General features: G+C 38.5%; 2 protein-coding genes across 3 annotated transcripts; one reads left to right on the forward strand and one right to left on the reverse strand.

The window, feature by feature from the left end:
• Positions 1-3,772: 3,772 nt before the first annotated feature.
• On the reverse strand, positions 3,773-4,618 carry Smp_179640 (hypothetical protein; the record flags this gene model as incomplete). The annotated part of the gene is made up of 1 exon (XM_018795312.1): positions 3,773-4,618. The coding sequence occupies one exon, from the start codon at positions 4,616-4,618 to the stop codon at positions 3,773-3,775; it is 846 nt and encodes a 281-aa protein (XP_018649637.1).
• Positions 4,619-8,921: 4,303 nt separating this feature from the next.
• On the forward strand, positions 8,922-11,182 carry Smp_179650.1 (putative chromobox protein; the record flags this gene model as incomplete). 2 transcript variants are annotated; one of them, XM_018795313.1, is made up of 4 exons in its annotated part: positions 8,922-9,166; positions 9,449-9,706; positions 10,636-10,748; positions 10,841-11,182. In XM_018795313.1, the coding sequence occupies 4 exons, from the start codon at positions 8,981-8,983 to the stop codon at positions 11,019-11,021; spliced, it is 738 nt and encodes a 245-aa protein (XP_018649638.1). The 2 variants fall into 2 exon arrangements, with proteins under 2 accessions (XP_018649638.1, XP_018649639.1); XM_018795314.1 differs by having other exon boundaries at positions 8,981-9,166; positions 10,639-10,748; positions 10,841-11,021.
• Between the last annotated feature and the right edge of the window lie 11,200 nt (positions 11,183-22,382).

Here is a 22,382-nt window from a genome sequence, read left to right on the forward strand (position 1 = left end):
CATGTCTTTTTTATAACGCTAGTGTTAAGTTCCAGGGTTTTGTATGGGCCACTAATAATAATTGGTTTAACGTTAACATAGCTACGATAGTCATATCGTCAGTTCAATGTTATGATTACTTAACAGTTCTTTTATACGTTGTGTTTAAAATTAGGTATGTGGAATCAACGCGGCTAAGATAGTATCCTTACAGTAACGTACTGTACCATATCTTCACGGTTATTGATTCTTCAATGTCAGAAGTTTAAAAAAAATGATGAGAACTTTAATAAGTACTTGACCATAGTAATTGTATCAAGCTACTAAACATATCTTCGACCGAAAACTTTTAGAATTAGTTCATATGGTATATATGTATAGCCAGTATAGTTAATTAACCAGAAAAAGAAATTATAAAACTCGCCTGGGTTGCTTTTTGAATTCGTTGTATTTGCCAGTGTAAGTTGTACGAGTTTGAATAAAATCCTCAGCCATCGTTTCGGAATACCTAGCTTATGTGTCCAGTATTTAAAAAAAAATATTTAACATAACACTTATATATCAAAGGTAAAAGTTCTGGGGAGTTGTATGTGAGGCGGAATGAAGAAAACAAAATATTTTTAAGTAGATGCAGGGTCTGATTAGCTACGTGGTTAGATTTATCCTGCAGTCGAAACTGTCAACATCCTTGACTGACTAATCGGATGTGCCCAGCGAACCGTTTTAGTCATTTGTAAAGATTTATCATCTTTATATTTTGATTCCGTAATGGATTTGTCAGTTAAACGATCTAACAACACGTATGGTGGTTCATGATCTAGATAAGCCGGCTTTAGCCTATCAATACTTACTGTGTCGATGTTTCCATGTTTTTCTATCACGAAATATTTAGATTTTCTTGAGACGACTTTGAAAGGACCTTCAAATGGAGGGCTGAGTGGTGCTTTTATTTTGTCACATCTTATCCATACGTGCGTGCAATTGCTTAGGTCTTTAGGTATATATACGGCGCGCGATTGTTCACGAGTATTAATCGGCTTAAGTTTAGACATGTGATCTCGTAGTTGATCTACATAATTTTCTATATTAAGTTTTTGACTGTTAGTATTAGGGTTAATAAATTCACCTGGTAGTCTCAGAGTTGTTCCGAAAACCAGTTCCGCAGCTGAACACTGTGCGTCAGTTTTGACAGATGTTCGTATTCCCAACATAACTAACGGTAGGAATTCTGTCCACTGATTGGGGTTTGAGTGAGATATAAGAGCGGTTTTTAGCTGACGGTGAAAACGTTCTACCATCCCATTAGCCTGAGGATGATATGCAGTGCAGCGTATCCTATTGGAGCCTAGAAGTTTAGCCAAGTTATTAAATAGTTCGGATTCGAATTGCGCTCCTCTATCCGTCGTTATTGTTATAGGTGTACCAAAAATGGTTACCCAGTTCTGCATGAAAACTTTGGCTACTGTTTCCGCTGTGATGTCCGCTATCGGGATGGCTATAGGGAATCTGGTAAATCGATCTATGCATGTAAAAAGATAATTAAAACCGTTTGAACGTGGTAAAGGACCTACCAAGTCGATATGCACATGGGCAAAACGTGCGTCTGGTTGCGAGAAAACACCTATGGGTGAATTTGTGTGACGATTTATCTTTGATTGTTGACATGATGAACACTCTCTAACCCATTTGTGTACATTCTTCTGTAAATTCGGCCATATATATCTGGCATTGATTAGTTTTGTTGAAGCTTTTGCGCCAGGATGAGACAAAGAATGAAAGTTATTATATATCAACTTTCGCATACTTTTGGGAACGAAAGGTCGCGGCATTGCCTTGGTCGTGTCACAGTAGATTAGAATACCATCGACAGGTGATGGGAACTGTTTTAAATTAAGACTTGAATTGTTTGTTTTAAGCAGGTTTTGTAATTCTAGATCCTGCTCTTGTTCGTTTCTCAACGTCTCGAAGTTTACTGTAGACTGCTGTAGCACGTTTATTTCTAGCCTAGATAAAGCATCTGCCGCCTGATTGTCCTGACCTTTGACATGTCGGATATCGCTTGTGAACTGTGATATATAGTCAAGGTGTCGGACTTCTCGAGGTGAGTATTTATCAGCTCTTGCTTTTAGTGCATTCGTTAGTGGTTTGTGATCCGTAAAGACTATAAATTCCCTGCCTTCTAACATGTGTCGGAAGTGTTTAATGGTTAGGTAGATTGCAAGAAGTTCTCGCCCGAAGGTAGAATACCTTGTCTCTGCTGGAGCGAGTCTTTTTGAGAAGAAAGCAATTGGTTTCCAGGCGTTTTTAACCAGTTGGTTAAGGGTACCGCCTACTGCTTTATCAGAAGCATCTACCATCAAAGCAAGTGGGGAAAGAGAATTCGGATACATCAACGTAGTTGCTTGAGCTAGTTTATCTTTAAGCTGTTTAATAGCTTCGACAGCGTCCGAAGACAGTTTGAATTCTTTTGGTTTTCCTTTTAGTGAATCTGTCAAAGGTTGCATTAATTGTGCACAACCTGGTATGAATCTGCGATAAAAGTTAATTAGACCTAGAAAACTTCTCAGTTGTGTTAGAGAACTAGGTATGGGATATTGTTTAATGGTGTCTACTTCTTTTTTGATCGGTTTAATCCCTTCTGGGCTTATTGTGTGACCGAGAAATTCTAAAGTTTGAACACCGAAAACACACTTACTTTGATGTATGTTTATTCCATGTTCATCCAGTCTTTTTAACACTGTTTTTACATGCTGTTCGTGTGATTGCAAATCGGGGCTGGCAATTAACAAGTCGTCTATATACCCCTGCGCAAATGGCATATCTCGAAGTAGATTGTCTATGAATCTTTGAAATGTCTGTGCCGCATTTCTCAGGCCGAATGGCATGCGTATAAACTCGAATAAGCCAAAGGGTGTTGTAATAGCTGTCTTGGGGATATCTTCATCCGCCACTGGGATATTGTGATATGCCCTGACTAAGTCAATTTTAGTGAATATGTTCATACCCTGTAAACCGTTTGTGAAATCTTGGATATGCGGTATTGGGTACCTATCTGGTACGGTTTGACGGTTGAGGGCTCTGTAATCCCCGCACGGTCGCCAGTCACCTTCATTTTTCTTTGGGACCATATGCAAAGGGGATGCCCATTGACTATCAGAGGGACGGATAATACCCAGTTGTAGCATATAATCAAACTCGGCCCTAGCGATTTTGAGCTTATCTGGTGCTAGTCTCCTGGGTTTTGCAAAAACCGGTGCACCTTCGGTTTTGATAGTGTGACTTACTTTTAGTTTGTCTTTAGAAGGCTGTGGGTTTGGTTTAGTTAAGTTTGGAAATTCCGCGAGTATATCTTGGAATTTCGCTGTTGTTACTGGAGGAGTTTGAATCAAGTTAAGAGAGCTGATGTGACTTTCTTTGCCTTTTGTGTAATACGAAGTTTCTTTTAGTGTTAATCGCCGTTTCTTGGTGTCAACTAGAAATTCGTATCTCTCTAGAAAGTCCATCCCCAGTATTGCCAGATCTAAGTCGGCTACCGTGAAAACCCAAGGGAATTGCCTCCTGAACCCCAAATCTAGGGTTAAGTTTTTCTGCCCAAATGTCGCAATTTTAGTTTTATTTGCAGCTTGAAGTGTAATTGATGATGTTTCTCGACTAATCTCAGTTTTATTTTGAGGTATGATGCTAAGAGCAGCGCCAGTATCCACCAAGAAATTCAAGCCAGAGTTTCTGTCTCTAACATAAAACAAGCGACTGTTTTGGCGCCCCTCCTCAGTCGTCGCGACCTGGGGAGGGGTTACTCGTTTCCCGCTGTCTTAGAATTATGCTTAGGCCAGGCGCATGGTTGCATGCACTTGGTTGAGTTGACACCAAACTTCCAGTGGTACCAACAAAACTGCCCAGGTTGTCTGGACATTTGTGACCTGTTTTGTGACTTGGATCGTGGTCGTTGTGGTGACCTGCTCCTGTTTCTATGACCCATTTGCATTCTGGTGACAGCCTCAGTGAGACTCTTAACACTCGCAATGAGTCCTTCTATGACGGGGTCTTTTGCTGATTCTACTTTTTGTGTGTGATTTATTGTGCCTGGTCCAGTTGGAGGACCTCTCTCCATTATTCTATCGGCTATACGCGCTAAATGAGATAATGAGGTTTCAGGATCTTGTGCATCCAAACAGTGTTGGACGTAGCATGGGAGAGCTTGTATCCATCCTTGTTTTAGGACTGCTTCACCCACCGTGTTATCACCCATTAACACTTGGAGGTGACGCAAAAACTGTGACGGCGACCGATCACCTAGTGTTTCACCTTGAAAAAGTCTTTGGATTCTTTGACTATCTGATAATGATAAACGGTTTATTATCTCTCGTCTTAAGATGGTGTATGGTTGTGGTGATGGTGGATCTAAAATCAAGTCACGGACTTCTTTGGCAACTGAAGGAGGAAGGATAGAACACAAGTCTCTATAGCGAATCCCTTCAGATTTGATATTGTGTCTTGTGAAATAATGCTCTAGTTGAGCAAACCACAACTCAGGATCACTACGATCAAATTCTGGAAGTCGGGATTTCGTAGTTATAACAGTGTCTATCACCACTGGTGACAAATCCTCCAGATTATGGGTTTCTATTGAGTCTGACATGAGGTATGTGACAAATATAGCAATAAAGTTAGCACGAAAAATGGTTACTATAACACGAATAACTTAAGATAATACGGAATAAACTAGTTATATACTCAACTTAGTTTACGGATAATCCGGTCTACTTTTACGATTAAGTAAAAAAAAAAAGATTAATAACAGAAATGAGGTTAAATTGTGTTCAAAAAGGGCTCACCACTTTCGTGCCTATAGGTAACCCTCGTGCTATTGATAGAAGAAACCAGAGAAGTAGTGAATAGGTCTTTATTTCGATCTTCGCGCAGTCACAGTGGAGCGTGGGATTATTTGTTCAGACAAACAAAGGCTCTCAACATTCCATATAAGATAGTAGGGAATATAACGCTTACAAAAGGTAAGGAAGTGAATGAATACTTGAACAATACTGTTTTAGCATATGCTTGGTTGTTTGGGGTCAACTCTTAACCAACCAACCTGAGCTGTTACAAGGCCTATGAAATAACACGAAGCCATATTGCGATGATATCGTTTCCATCATTACTCTTGTTAAGAGGGCTGAGGTTAGATACCGTCCATCTTGTTCCGTTCTCATGTTCCATCTCTTTTCGCCAGCATTGATGTATTCGTAGCTTTAGTATCATGTCCAGTGTTTTACGAATTGCGGTTGCAACCCAAGGTTGTTGAGGATAGTCAACAGAAATATGAGCGATGTTGGTTTTCATCATAGTTTGTTTAGACATTTGTGTAAAATCCTTTTAAGTATGGACTTGAATGCGTGCGTGTTCTTGTTTTGTGAAATTCTTAATATATATTCATCTTATGTAACAGTAACACTTCGTTTTTACACCCAAGAATTGTGATTTTCAGGACCTACATTTGCATATTCCTTCTCCCCCTTTAGTCTGCAGATGAAATCGTTATTATTGGGTCTACTTTAAATTCAGTTTTCTTAGTATAACACCTCACTTTGTTGTCTTTATGGTGGAATGTTCTAATCTGATTTTATTGTTCTCTAAGTTGGCTGGCTGCCATATTGCTTCCTTATGTTTGGATTGCTGTTTGAATCGACTAGATCGAGCTACCGTATAATGCCACATTAATCCCAATCGATTGTTGGAAGTGTTCTTTTTTATTGAGAAAAGTGTCTACCGTCCCCAAAGATCGATTTCTTGATAATTCCACAGCCCAAGGTTTGCATGAAACGTTTAGCTGACTGATTATGAGCGGTCAGTTCTTAATTGACAAAATTAAGTTCCTGGTTTGTCGGAGACACACTTTTCCTTTAACGTGCTTTGAACTTGCTAATTTTCGTCAAATAAATCTTTCGGTTGTATAGGCTGGTGATTTTATTAGCCTAGATATTTTGTGCAGTTCATATCTACAATACTCATACTTAGAATCGTACTCAACCTAAAACATGTATTTTGGATTTACCTGTGAGGAAGGATGAGCCTCTAACGTTTAACTGCAGGCTACACAGAATCCACACTATATCGGCTTGAACTAAACAGTCAGGAAATTTGAAAAGAATAAATCAGGTTAAGAATCATAGGTCAGTCTAACACGTTATTAACATTTACTTAGTCATTAATTAGTTGGCTCCTGCAACAATGTACACAAAGTGGCTATGCATGTATATGTATTCAGTCTCTGTGTTCGCCTGAAGCTAGCTGTAGGTTAACATTTTCCTTTGTTTCTAATTCGACGGCATAGAAAATGAATCCTTTCTGTGGAAGTCAACAAATGGATCATTCCGATGATAAATCCACCACTGGAATGCTTATTACTCCCTTCTTAGCTGGTTCCTACAAAAACAGGTTATTTCCACAAGCCGATTAGAACAATCGTAAAAAGCGTGGGTAAAAGCTATACACCAGGATTAGTTTATGTACAGAAAATCAAGAGCATTTATAAATTGGCATATGACTATGGTTTGCCATACTTTTGTGAGAACATGCTAAATATAAAAACGGTGGAGATAATTATCCAGTCAAAAACGTGACATTTGACTCTTCATTTATTCAAATACTCCAGGAAAGCTTCTATTCAGTGCTGATTACATAGGAGATTTTTCCAAGTTTTTGGGCTTCTGCAGGTGTCACAGGGAAATAGCTCATGAGCCATCAACAATTGCCATATTTCAAGAACATATAGAAGCCGTTCGGAATAGTGTGGAGGATGAACCACCAAGATCACGTCAACCAATCTTATGCAAACTAAAGAATGAAATGACGAAAAACCGATACCATCTACAAAATGAATTGCTCAAGCTGCGGAAAAGAATTTCGAATGGAGAGAAATTCATCTTCATCTTCATTTGCATGAACTCCAACCAGATATCGGATGCCGCGATGTATCTTCGCTTGTATCAATGTACGTGGACAGTTACGAACACAAGTCTGACTGGGAAGAGATTGTGACCTTGGTTAGAGAGAATATTCAGTATGCAGCAAATGTTTTATGAGCTCAGCATTCAATTCAACTGGTAATCAATAAATATATCAAAATAGTATGGATTTTTCAATTAATTGTGAATGATCAAGAACAACCGTAAAAAGAGAAAAATCGGGTCGACATAGATGGCAACCAAAACAAGCGTGAAAACAATGACAGAACAATGGTCAACACCGACCAGTTGAAATTAAGACCAAGAGGCCTGTTAATAATGTGTGTAGAAGGTCAAGTAGCCCTCATGTATCAGAAGTTGTCCAGAAGTTTGATAAAATCTTCACGAATGAGCCACCCAGATGGGGGAATTAAACCCCACAAAAATTATCTTTCTGAACTGCATATCTTCTACACTATGCTTACTGTTAGCTAAATGGTCGTCAATAAATGCCAGTAATATACTTATTTGGTACTTACGCTTGTTACCCCTCGTGGAGGAGCATAGTCCGCTCACCAGCATTCTTCATCCAACTCTGTCCTGGGCAGTCCTTTTCAGTTCTTTCCAGTTAGCATTCATCCTCTTCATATCTGCTTCTATTTCCCAGCGTAATGTGTTTTTTGGCCTTCCTCTTTTCCGCTTCCCTTCAGGATTCCAAGTTAGAGATTGCCTTGTAATGCATATTGGTGATTTCCTTAATGTATGTCCTATCCACTTATAACGTCTTTTCTTAATTTCCTCTTCAGCTGGAAGCTGGTTTGTCCTCTCCCACAGAAGGCTGTTGCTGATGGTATCCAGCCAGTGAATGTTGAGCATTTTGCGTAGACAACTGTTTATAAATACTTTTACCTTCTCGAAGATGGATGTAGTAGTTCTCCACATTTCAGCTCTGTACAGTAGGACTGTCTTGACGTTCGTATTGAAGATTCTCACTTTGAAATTAGTTGACAACTGTTTTGAGTTCCATATGTTCTTCAGTTGTAGAAATGCGGTCCTTGCTTTGCCAATCCTCGCTTTTATGTCTGCATCAGATCCTCCTTGTTCATCAATGATGTTTTCCAGGTACGTGAATGTTTCCACCTCTTCCAGAGTTTCGCCATCAAGTGTGATTGGGTTGATGTTCTTTGTGTTGTATTTGAGAATCTTGCTTTTTCCTTTGTGTATGTTAAGGGCTATTGATGCAGAGGCTGTTGCTACATTTGTTGTCTTCGTCTGTATTTTTCCATGTGTATGAGATAAGATATTTGGTACTATTAATCCTAAAATAAGTTTTAAATGTCCTTTAGAAAGTAAAGACTATCGTGAAAATCCCCAACCTCAAATAATCCATGAAAAGCCTGTATAGCTTACAAATATTCATTGTTTGAGAAAAGTGGAATTTATGAAGTACTTTCTACACCATTTGAGAGAGAGAAATACTGTGGAAACGAAACACCATGAATTAAAATGAAGATGCCACAGGTATTCGGAGTTGAAAAACACTTTAACCAGTCACACCTTCTATTGTTAGTCGTACTCACCCAGTGAAATGAAAACATAGAAGTGAAGAAGCTCGAAGATATATTTGATAGGTTATCAATATACTGTGGATCGACTGATGTAATCTGGTTAGCGATTGCAGGGGATGTTGAGCACGGCGTTTCCACTCGTGATCTGGTGCCATCATCTAGGAAAGCCCGTCAAAACTAATGTGATCACTATCCAGTGTCGAAGACTCACAGAGCTATTCATTTATTTACCGCTTCAAAAGAATAACTTTAAGTGTATGAATAACATATTAAGTAAATAGACGTTTGTACACGTATTCTTAAGCACACAGTGAAGCAATTTCACTTGTAATTTTGCAGATGTAATTTCTAATAAACATGAAGCCGACTCAATCAATTCGTAAACTATCCCTGAAAAATACTGGGATCTGCATTTGTTTAGTGGAGACAGTCGCGGGTGTTTGAGATTCAATTGCATTTGCGCTCGGGCTTCAAGGCTCTGTAGTTGTTATGCCATCGAAGAACAGTCCGCAGTCTGAAGAAAGTGCGGGTGAAGATGAGTTTCAAGTGGAAAAAATCCTGAAGGTTCGTATAAGAAATGGGAGAAAGGAGTATTTCCTCAAGTGGAAGGGTTACTCAGAGGAAGACAATACATGGGAGCCAGAAGAAAACTTGGATTGTCCTGACTTAATCAAGGTGAATTTTTAGAAATTGTAGATAAGGTTGATTTTAAATACTTATTTCAACCTTAGAAAGTGTATTCTGGCTTTGTTTTCGTTTAAGCATGATAACCTAGTTTGTTTGATCTGCATCATAAGAATAAAAATCTGAAGGGGTTCTGTATAAAGTAGTTAGCATATCAACCTAAGTAGAAATATACTCCCCCTACTTATATAAGACTGCACGGTACAGAGGTTTGAGGTTTGAACCCATTAAAGCACCACGATGACGTAACTCTTGGATTTGTTAACTTTACAGGAATTCGAGGAGAGACGAGCTCGTGAAAGAACATCACTTACTAGTCCTGCCAGAACTTCAAGTACTGATTCCAAACCAAAAAACAGATCTAAAGGATCGTCACTCAGTTCAGACAGCACTAAGGAGATTGGTGAAGAAGTACCTGAACCCGCAAAGAAAAAGCGAACCTCCAGTATACCCGTGAGTGTGGAAGAGTCAGCTGGTGAAGTACCAAATGTCCCAGATGAACCAAAGGAATCTATAAATGAAGAGCAAAAGGTAATATTTCAAATAATTCCAAAATTGGGTAGATTATGTCCATTTTTCGTACAATTGTTCTGATGAATGTTCTCATTTCACTAATGTTGTTAAGAACATTGGTGAGACTAAACTATATGGACGAGCCAATCAGAAGCTTTCGTGGGTTTTAAGGTCACGGCGCTAAGTTCGGTACCTGATGCTTACGTACGGTCGGTTAACGACGGATTTTAGAGAAGACGTGATAATTCAGCGTCTACAAGAGAAGTGATCATAAGATTTTGGCGCGAAATTCAATTATCCATTTGTATAAATAGAATTTTGGCATTATAGCTGATGTCAGTTCGTGATGAAAACCCTAAGTATAATTCCTGACCTTAACCATGAGCTGTAAATCATAATTTGAATTCTTCACAGAGGTTTATAATCCTCATTTAGTTTTAGTTATTATGTTGACACTCTCAGAGTCACTCTAGCGTCGCTCAAAGGTCGTCCATAATTTATAGTCTCATCCTTAACCCTAAACTCTAACCCTAAACCATATCTATATAACAACAACATTGAAGCTATTTGGTCGAGGCTAAAAGAATTTTTGAGACCTTATCATGGTTCCAGAGGTCGACTACTATGGAGCTAAATGGATAAGTTCCTGTACCGTTTGCACTATGATTTTAGAACTTCTGAACCTATATCTAACCTTGATAAGTTCTTGAGTCATGTAAAAGAACAGTATCCCCTTTAACTTTTGAGTTTTGCGTAATCTACTTTTACTGTGTACTAACTGTCTTCTGATTGGCTAATATTTCTCAAGGTCACTTAAAATTCGTTCAAAGGTCGTCCATATAGTTTAGTCTCTCCAAAACATTATTTAAGCCGTTAATGTTGTCAGGCTTATCATTATAAAATTGTTAGCGATCTCAATATGTTGGTCGTTGTGTTTTCTCTTTCAGCAGAAAGTTGTTAAGGCGGCGGGGAAGACGCGCGGGTTTGCTCGGGGGTTAAAAGCTGAAAGGATTATTGGAGCTACAGACTCAAGTGGTGAACTGATGTTCTTGATGAAATGGTAGGTCTCTCACTTTATGTGATCTTGTCATGCATTTGCTTTGAATTAAGTGACTCGCTACACCATACTTATTGTCTCCCCGTACTTTTTAGGAAAGATTCTGATGAAGCTGACTTGGTACCTGCTCGCGAAGCGAACATCAAATGTCCACAAATCGTAATCCGGTTTTACGAAGAAAGACTAACCTGGCACACACCTGAAAATCGACCCTCTGGGACCCCGCGTTCTGGACCTACCACTCCAAGCGCTGCGACTGCAGCGGCACGCACTTAGCATCCAAAATCGATTTGCATTTAGCCAGTGACATGGTTCTTATTCCTTTTCATCACGCATTTTTGTAAAGATGTCATTTTGCTTATGTATTATGCCAGATGTACGTTTTCTTACTATATACTCGTTTCTTATTAATTGATTACAAATCTACATTGCTTTGATCTCGGTTTTCGATTCACAGTCCACTGAACAGGTCACCCATCGTGACTAAAATTTGTCTAGTAGTTCTTAAGGTCAGGTGTAGCATAGACTATGAAAGTAAATCATATGATACACCATGCCCTAACTCCTGTCGCGTGAAGTAGGACTGTTTGTAGTCCAAACTAATTCGAGAGGAATCCGTTGGTTGCATATCACCAAGAACGAACATACAGATGGGTTACTGCTCGTAGTTATCAGTTAGTGCTGTACGAATAGTCAGTCATGTACCGGTGTAAAATGTACCTCTAACCTAGTGAGACCGTAACAGTGTCATTTCACATGGCCTAGTCTGACACAGTCTCAAGGATCTGTTCGTTTTTCATACGAGGTGCCGGGCTATTTATTAAAGTCGATTAAGGATCTCGGTCACCATATCTTCAGTTAGGCCCACTCAGCCTCCCCGTCATCTCAATATTATAGTGTTTGGCGAACAGTTAGGAAGAAAGTTGTAAATGCCTTGGAGACGGGATCGAGATTTTAAACCATCAGCTTGGTTCAGTTGCGGTATCACGGGCAATAGTGCTCACTCGGATTGTCTGTCAACTTTATATGAGCTGTTGAGTGCGAACAGTTATACACACGCTAACTTACTTTTCTTGTCAGTAGTGGTTTATGGAACACTTCGTCTGACCTACCTCGCTGCTGCCGTAGATACCCAGAGCAGGACAGGTGGGGTGAAGGCTCACAATAATGATAAAGCTGTCAGTATTCATGGATCTTGGAAGCAGTTCTTTCTGTAAGCGCTTACTACTTCCTGCTGATAGTTTGTCGATATCTGGGACACCACAAATGCTTGGCGCTTCGACGACACAATTAGGTCCTCATTCCAAAAGTCTCCGACAGTTGGGAAGACGCGTGTGAGTATATGAACTGTTACTTTCTACAACAAGCAAATAAATGGGTACTTATGGACTATTTAGGTGAGATCTTAATTCCCATGAACTGTATTGGCGATTTTCAAGAAGTCAAGCCTAAGTTTTGGGATGCAGTTTAAAATCTAAATAATTGGTGGAGGGTGCCCTCCGATGGATTCTGGTCCAAAACTCGAGGAATGGGTCAATTTTTAACAGAAATCATATCCAGTTTTTGTTCTTGCTTCGAAATGATTCAGCAACGCGTTTGTAAGTATATCCAGTCGACTGCTAGTTTCACAACGAATCTTATCTAAAATTGTTCAGTGTTTGCTCTCATGAATACATCTTTCAGCCCACAATGAGCCCATTTAGTTGTCGTTTAAGCTTCTAATGGTTGGTCTCGTATTTTCCGAATTCTTGTACCGTATCTGAATTGAATGTCACTGGAATAGCAAACCACCATCAATATCTGTTGAATAAAAACCAACAACTAAACATCCTAAGATTTCCTGCACTACCTATGGAATACCTGGAAATAGTCTCATGTCGGTGTCGTGAATTACAGCGGACTTATGGTTGTATGTTGACCATTGGATATGTTGTATGTATTCTCAAATTGGAAAACGCTTTTATTATTGTTTTAAATTTGAGGTTTCACATCAAAGACAAACATTGAAAACTAAGAAACTCTAAGCAAGAGTATCCTCCTCATTCGGGACCTCGCAGCAGTGTGTATCCATAGCCCTACCAAACAGCAGACTCTGGAGGTTCAGGCCTTACGGCGAGTGCTGCACAATGGTTCTCTAACCAAAGTCAGTTCATAATATAGGACTTTAAGGTTTCATTTTGTTGACTAGCATCGTTGTTTAACATAAGATTATAAATACTAAGTCTTTATCATATTCAGGAGTTTGTTTTAGGACGATTTTCATTATAGGTGTCAGCTCATAATGTGAAAAGCAATCTCCAGAAAGAAATTTCTACTGAATTCAGTGTAGGCTATTTTAAATAGTTTTACTACTATCCAATGAACGGTAAAACATTAACGGACTCATCTTAGATAATGATTTTAAAAACTCGCATAGATGGCTGTGTATTTCATATTTACATGAAAATCAGGAATAACACTTGGTAACTAATGCGATCTTGTTAGGTATGTGGTTTGAGACCTATTAGCTATCTATCTCATTTTCGTATTCATATGAAATAAAGAAACTTTTTGAATGATGATAACTAATTTGGTGTGTAATAGAAAATTCACTCGATGATTGTTCGTTCATTTGTATTGGACTCTCAATAGTTAAATCACCTTCCACTTGACATAGTACAACTCTCATTTGCTCGATTATTTGTTTATTTAAACACATAAATATTGCTCCAAGGAAGCACCAAATACATATGCGCCGCACGAATCTCATTCGATTTGCGTGAGGGCTGTGATACTGCCCAGGTACCCAAACTGAAACAGGTGGTTTTCTTAGGGGGCCACACCCGGAGCCTTTGACCTAAAGATCTGATCCACAAGGCAGTGGAGTATCGTGAGAAGATGCAGTCCCATGGTAGCCGGTGGCTAATGATTATTTTATACGCCATTTGTTCCCTCAGGATCACTGGAGCCCATGTGGATGATTGGTTTGGAATCAGGGTTTTCCAACTCCCCTATGTGGACTTTTCATGTCCACCAACCCGGTTAAAGCGCCGGACATTCGGTTTTCGTCCTTTCACTTTCGTAAACAACAGTAATGCTACGAGAAGGCAGTGAGTAGGACTTCCCTGTCAGAGGCTATATATTCGCGTGGCCATGTGAGAGCATTTGTAGAGGGAGAGCGGACTCCCCACTCTCGACCGTATCAGGGCATCCAGGGGCAATCTACTCGAACCAGTATGCATCTGTTTTGTAATCTACACTGAGATTCCAACCTTATGACGAATTTGTGGGCGAAATTCCCAAGACCAGAAGTGCAGGAAACAAAATATATAATAATTACAAACCTAGAGCTATAAGATATCCAGATCTAAATGATTAAGCCTGGAGTAGTCAGGATGTACAACACTCTTATTCTGTATATTTTTGAATACTCAAATGAATTATTGATGGATACACCATGTTTTTTGTATGGGAACGTGGTAATGATAAGCCTTATCCCTTAATTGAATGATATCCGACCGCTCCTGTCTGGTTTACTGTGAATTTGAAATAGACCAACAAAATACTCCTAATCCCAACAAGTCTAGGACCTTGACAGGACACAAGCAAGAACTTCAATTTAAAGCGCCTAGTATGAAATTATTTTATTATGATGAAATTATTGTTATAACAGGTTTTAACAAAACATAAAATATTTAATTTTACAATCGGTGCATCAGTTTTTCACCACATTCACCTTTCTGGTTCCCCTAAAATATACTGTCCTAAAACCTTTCGTATGTTACGTCCTTGATCTGTCTACCTGCTTTCGTGCTGAGTATAACTTGTCTAATGTAGATTAAGACCTTGACGCGATAGGCTGATTGGCTTAACCTTGAGGCTAGTATGCGTGAGTTCGAAGTGGGGGTAGAGAGACAAAAACTATTCTATCCCTAATTGGCTTGTAAGCGCGGGAGAGAGAGAGAAGACAAGGACAACTGGAACACTAATCACTTCATTCCAATCCCGATCTAGCACTCGAATTCCGAATTCAGATTAGTGTCAAAAGATACATGAATAAATAGATGAATAACCTGACCACAACGTACAATAATTAAGAAATTACAATCATCCATAGTTGAAAGCGTGAGTCAATTGAAGCTAGACCACCATGGAAACACTGGATGGACGCTTTTAACTATGAAAAATACTAAATCTCCACAAAACCCCTTCTGATAATTACAATTATGTCCAAAACTGGGGGATTGTAGTAGAGAATAGAGTACAAAAGATTACGTCTAAATTACAATAGCTTTGGAACAGAAAGTGCTATGGCAGTGAATCATATATCAAACGAAACCTTATGATCTGTAGAATAGACTAGGAACAAAAGCAAATGTTACTGTTATACAAGCGTTGAATTAAATGAAATAACGTCCCCAAAAATAGTTTCCGTAGTTTGTTAAGGCTTCTTGTTTCGCGGTTCACGTCATCGGATTACAACTCTTCTTTTTACACTGGCGCCAGGTGGATCAACGTCAGTAAGTCGTAAAAAGTAACTTGGGAAGATACATTTTGGAAATCAAATTGAATAGTAAGGCTTTCTAGTAAAACTATTACCCTTAAATGAGTGAATAAGAACATAATTACTGAGATTACCATTGATTAGCATACAGATAAGTGTCAAATGAGAATATTAGTAGATAGTGAGTGACAAAGAGTTTGGCTCCATCTTTCGAAAATAGGAAAACTATTCGTTATAAACAAAATTTCAAAAGAAAAAAACACCGCACAAGCAAGTGGCTATCAGGACTCAGTAGCTGAGTGGATAACGCGATGGCGTTTGAAGCGAAAGTTACTGGGTTCGAGTTCCAGAGTGAACATCAATAAATCTGAGATGCAGGTACATCCAGCTGACGAGTCCCAAATAGGACGAAACGCGCGTCAAACTGGATTCCACTGCTAGCCACTATCCATCTAACAATATTAATTAAACAAAGTGACTTAGTATAGATCAAACTACTGATTATAAATAAATAATATATTTGTAATATCTCAATGAGTAGAAAAATTAGATTTTCTGACGTTTCGTGACTCAGTGTAAGCCACTTCTTCAGAGAATAAATATTATTATTATTACCCTTTGCTCAATTTATTCAAAATTATCAAATCAAATCTTGGTAATGATACCTACAAACTACTGATTGTTCGCAAGTAGTATAGCGCAAAACAAGCAAGAAAGAAATGAGCAAAATAAATGTAGTGTAACCAAAGCTATCAATGCCAAGGTTGGAATTGATAGTTCCAAATAAATTGAACATTGGGTAGAAAGTCAATAGTCTGGGTAGTGGAATCATGTTAAGGATTCCGCTACTGCATTCGTACCTCTGTTTCTGTTTGTCGAATCATCTGTTTGAATAATTCATTAGTTGTTTGGTAATCATAGGCAGTTCCGCTTGATAATTTCAAATAAACTCAGCAGCTGAATGAAGCCAAAACAACAGTTGTAGAAGTTATGAGTTCTCACGAACGGCCGGAGGTCCTGGGTTTGAGTCCCGAGTGCAGGATCGTAGATGCACACTGATGGGGAGTCCCATACGAGGACGAAATGGCCATCCAGTGTTTCCAGGTTTTTCATGGTGGTCTGACTTAGATAAGCGTGTGAATTCAAATGTTAAAGTTGCTATAATCTCCACAAATCTACCTACTAATAATAATCACGTACTCACTAGTGACTAGCTTCAAGATGGATTTCATGGAGTCGTAGTGAGAAGTGACCGGTAGCGTCCAATTCGTATCAGGTATGAAAGAGTAGTACACACCAGACAATGGATGAAGGTTTGAGCAAGATTATGGGTCAATTGAAGTTAAAAATTAATAGTGTTGGATGTCGGTTAAGTAGTCCGGAGGTTAGGTGTTCACGCGAGAGACGGGAGGTCCTGGGTTCAAGTCTCGTGGGTGGGATCGTAGATACGAACTGCTGAGGAGACCCGAAACAGAACGAAACAGCTGTCCAATGCTTCCAGGTTTTCCATGGTGATCTAACTTCAATTGACTCATAATCTCAATTATTAAAATATTAATAATAATAAAAAGAGTAATTGCATGTGATATTAGTCAAAGCTGTGAATCTACCACGGTAATGATCAGTTGATTACTATCTTTCCCCGGATATTTAAATCGAGTTTGAGTTATTTTAGTGCTAATACTTCAGTGAACAGAAGAGATTGCGCTTTCTGTTCGATTATTATGTCAATCACATGCTTTATATCAATTAAATCCAGAGCTATTGGACTATATAGAGCTATTCTACTTCTCAGATTCAAATTCTTTGCAAGGTACACAGAAATGAGAATATGTATTCTGTTCGCTCAATGTATGCGCGAATTGGTAAATACAGTTGGAGACACTGAGAAAAGAGGACCTGTCGATTTTTGTTTGTACAAGTAAGCCGTTTGTTTCGCATAACGTCATTTACTTCCTACCTCACCCGATCCTTATAAATTGGATTCCCATCTCGATTTTAGGTTGTATTGTGAAGTACTCATGGTTTGAATTCAATCATTCTATTAACAAGTATCATAAACAGTGATTAGTTGTCATTCATAATCATTAGTTAATGCTTACAAGCAGTCTTGTTTACATGATATCTTGTTTTGTTCCCGAAAGCATTTGATTTATGGGCTTTATTTATTGATTTGAACACATAAATACCGGTACAAGGGGGAACCAGATATATATGCGCCACATAAATCTCATTTGATTTGTGTGAGGGCTGTGATACTCCTCAGGTGCCCAAAATGAAGCAGGTGGTTTTCTTAGGGGGTCACACCCGGAACCTTTGACCTAAAGATCTGATCCACAAGGCAGTGAAGCATCGTAAGGAGATGCAGTCTCATGGTAGCCGGTGACCAACAATTGATTCATACACCATTTGTTCCCTCAGGATACTGGAGCCAGCCCATGTGCACCATTGGTTTGGAATGAGGATTTTCCAACTCCCCTAGGTGGACCCTCCGTATCCACCAACCCGGTTAAAGCGCCAGACATTCTCTTTTCGTCCTTTCAATATCGTAAACAACAGTAATGCCTTGAGAAGGCAGTGAGTAGGACTTGTGTGGCAGAGGCTATATACGCGTGGCCATGTGAGAGCATTTGGAGAGGGAGAGCAAACTCTCCCCACTCTCAGCCGTACCTGCGCATTTGGGGGAAAAGCAACCAGGGTTGATAATTGAATAATTAACAAAGTCAAAGACATGACTCAAGAAGAATGAATAGATTGGTGTTTGTCCGGTAGCTAGAATAAGTTATGTGGATTGAACATAGTAATCAACACTACGAAGTAGTATATAAAATTTATGATTTATTCTATAAGTTTATAATATCATACTGAATATTGGCACTGATATCATTCTATTTCAAAATGTTCACGTTCTATTAAATAGAGATGAGACTATAATTTATGGACGAACTAATCAGATTTAAGATAGTAGGTCTTCGATTTTAGCGCGAGATTCATCCACTCATTTGGTTATGTTGGATCGATTGAATGCGTACGTGCCCTGTTAATATATGACGTGATAAGACCGCCAATTGGAGAGGAGTGATTTTATCGATCAGAGCAAGGATACACAAAAGCCGTATAAGCAGTCTTGAGTACTTATCAGTCCTGTTATCTGCCTAGCCCAACCAGTTAATTCCAGAACGCCAATAACAGCCTCTGCAATATGAATCATTATTCTCAAACATACTGGGTTTATATACCAAACAAACTGACCACATCGTACCAATAAAATAGAAACACAACATTTGTACAAGAGTTAGTTAATGTGGCTGTGAATAGGGGGAACAATAATTAATGGATTAGGGATAACTCAAGAATAGTAAATAGTATAACAATAGTCTATAAGTCAAAATAAAGCTCATAATAAAAGGAACATGAATATGAATAGTTTAGTTACTTAACAATTACACAATAGGAGATATACACATCATATTGGTCCATAAATAGTTCCCAAAACTCACCATTCATCATTCTCCTCGGAATTGTACGGGATGGGATCGCTAACCCCACGCCTAACCCTCCTCCTTTACCCGGGCATGGGACCGGCAGTAACCTCCGGGAGAGCTACAGGCGGAGTTATTCATAAATTGCTTCGGGATATAACAGGTTAAATACCATTTCAATATTATAACTAATGTAAGTTAATGATGAAAACAATAAATATATATAATATCTAATCGTAACGTCCAATTGTAAATCCTAATCCTAGTTCCTCACATGAATTTATAACCCTCATTAAACCCTAGTAAGTAGATGGGCGTTTTCAAGGTCATTTCAGCGTTGCTCAAAGGTTATCCATGAATTATAGTTTCATTGTAACAAGTCTTCTATTTAACAAACAGTTCCTTCCTGATATACTTCGATGTAGAAATTTCATTAATTACGTTTAGCTCATTGTCTTCAGTCTTTTAGTGTATATTGGTAATGTGGAATAAATACTAATGACCTAATACTATGATGCAAATTGTTATGCTTCATTGTGAAAAACAACTTGTTGTGTTATCACATTGGATGTTATTTTAAGTTTTATCCAATTATTCCGGTTCTTTCAAAGAATCGATATTTCACATGAGGATGTTATTACCATAAACTATGGTTAATATTTTCTCAGTCAGTCAGTCAGCTACAACGTAGGACCAGGCACATATATGCATCCGTCCAAGTTGCTATACCTCCTTAGCACAACAAGATGAACACTGGATTCATAGAAATAGTTAATTTAGTGGTGGTAGTCTATAAAAGATAGGTTGTATATAAGGATATAGTATGGGAAGACAGATATGAAGCAATTTTAATCTCAAGGTTTAAGGGAACATAAAGAGTGTATGTACCTGCGCCATTGTGATCGATTCTGAGCCATGTCACCCAGAGTCTCCAACCATTGGTTACGATGGTCGCGCGGACCATAACTAAGTAGTCTGCATCTACCAACATGGCTCAGACTAGAAGCTAATGACTTCAAGGACTGATGCCATGTTTTGGTTTGGCCACCCCTAACTCTCTTCCAACCATCCCCTACACTAGTCAGCATTGCGCGTCGTGGTAATCGGTGTTCCGACATACGTAACACGTGGCCCAACCATCTCAGTCGATGAAGATTCACAACCTCATCAACTGATTTACCATCATTCCCTAATACCCTGCGTCTAACCTCACTATTACTTACCCGGTTATCCCATCAGATGCAAGCAATATTTCTAAGACATCTGTGATCAAATACAAGTAACTTACGAGTATCTTCTACTCTTAATGGTCACTTTTCGCAGCTGTAAAGTAGAACAGAACGAACTGCTGGACAATATACACGTTCTTTTATTGATAGACGGATATCTCGTCTTTGCCATAGGTGACGTAAGTTGGAAAAAACCAAACGAGCTTTTTGAATCCGTGCTGAGATTTCGTCAGACACCGACCCATTAGGGCTAATCAGACTTCCAAGATAAATGAAGTTGTCTACGCGTTCGACTACTCCGCTCCCTATCCTTAGTTCAGGTGTTGACGCAGGCCAGTCCTGGAGTAACAATATTTTCTACTTTCATATGAAGATAAATTAATCTTTCGTGTTCATATCTGTTTTCCACCTGTTAGAAACCACAATAAACATTAATTTTCTAATGATCCAGATATACTTTCTAAAGAGATATGAGCAATTTTTTCAACTGTCCGCAACTATTCATATCAGACAGTATAATGTGTTGTTAGGCTTTTGTACCAACATTCAGAAAATTACATATCTAATCTAAGCATAATAGTTTACGAAATAATTTCATCTGACCTGAACTAAATCTAGTGTCCTCGACATAAATCATGTTATTAGAAGAGGTTTTCCTTGTGGAGATTTTACTAATTTACTTACTTACTTACTTACTCCTGTTAACCCCAATGGAGAATAGTTCGCCGGCCAGCATTCTCCAACCCACTCTGTCCTGGGACTTCCTTTCTAGCTCTATTCAATTTTTGTTCATTCTTCTCATGTCTGTCTCTATTTCTAGTTGTAATGTGTTCTTTGGACTTCCTCTTCTCCTTTGGCCTTCAGGATTCCATGTGAGGACTTGCCTTGTGACGCATTCGGGTGATTTCCTCGATATGTGTACTATCCACTTCTAGCGCTTCTTCCTGATTTCTTCCTCCACTGGAATCTGGTTTGTTGTCTCCCACTGTAGCTTGTTGATTATAGTGTCTGGCCAACGGATCGGAAGTATCTTGCGTAAAAATTCTCTTGTGGAGATTTTAGTAATTTTATGGTTTAAATCTTGAGCCAATTGAAGCTAGACCAACAAGGAAAACCTGGAAGCACTGGATAGGTCTTAGGTTGGAATCTCTCAAGGCGGGATCGTGGATGCGGACTGCTGAGGAGTCCAACAATAGGACGAAACGGTCGTCTTAATATTAGACTATCGTCTCCGATTATTATTTTTCATGCATTTTCATACTAATTGCATTCCGTTTCCGTTCTTTCGTTATCGATCTTCTACTGAAATACATTCAATGTTCGACCATCTTGTATACTACTTATGTGGTTATAAGTAACCGACACCACAAGACCACCGGTGCTTCTAAGTTTTATATGGTGGTCTAGTTTTAATCGATTTATAAATTCAACTATTAAAATAAAGAATTTAATTATAATCATCCAACTTAATTTAAACACGAATATAAATCAAAATGGTAATATTATTTTATCATCTTGACTGAAGATTGTATGATACTGGTTTTGGAAGACTTGTTATAACTTGTGATCGCCTGGATATCCTCTTAATGTATAATGTGATAATACCGCCAATTAGAGAGCAGCGAATTATCGGTCGGAGCAATGACACACGAAACCCCTACGAGCAGTCTAGTGTACTTGTCGATCTTGCTTCTGCCTAGTCCAGTCAGCTAAGTCCAGAACACTAATAACAGCCTCTGCTGTATGAATCATTTATTTCAAACATACGGAGTTTATATACAAACCAAACAGACCACATCACACCACAAAATAGAAAATAAGATATGTACAAGATTTAGCCAAATGTGGCTGTGAATAGAGGAGATTGTAATTGATTGACTGGGCATAACTCAAGAATGGTAAATCGTATAATAATAGTCTATGGATTAAAATGAAGCTTGAAAGTTACTATTCATAATTCTTGTCGGGACATAACAACACCCTCTAACTATACAATAATAAATATAATGCAGTAATCTATATGATTTCAACCATTATTATTATTATCAGTAGTCGTAGTAGTAGTAGTAGTCATAGTAGTAGTAGCAGTAATAGTAGTAGTTGTAGTAGTAAGAGTAGTAGTAGTAGTAGTCGTAGTAGTAGTAATAGTAGTAGTTGTAGTAGTAAGAGTAGTAGTAGTAATGGTAATAGTAGTAGTAGTAATAGTAGTAGCAGTAGTAGTAGTCGTCGTAGTAGTAGTAGTAGCAGTAGTAGTAGTAGTCGTAGTAGTAGTAGTAGTAGTAATAGTAGTAGTAGTAGTAGCAGTAGTAGTAGTAGTAGTAGTAGTAGTAGTAGTAGTAGTAGTAGTAGTAGTAGGTTTAACTTAAACTTATATTAAGCACAATTTTCAAAATAAAATTACATAACCTTAAACAAGATTATAAAATGATATTGACCACTCATA

The sequence above is a fragment of the Schistosoma mansoni genome, chromosome 2 (assembly GCF_000237925.1).
Source record: "Schistosoma mansoni strain Puerto Rico chromosome 2, complete genome".
Taxonomy (NCBI): domain Eukaryota; kingdom Metazoa; phylum Platyhelminthes; class Trematoda; order Strigeidida; family Schistosomatidae; genus Schistosoma; species Schistosoma mansoni.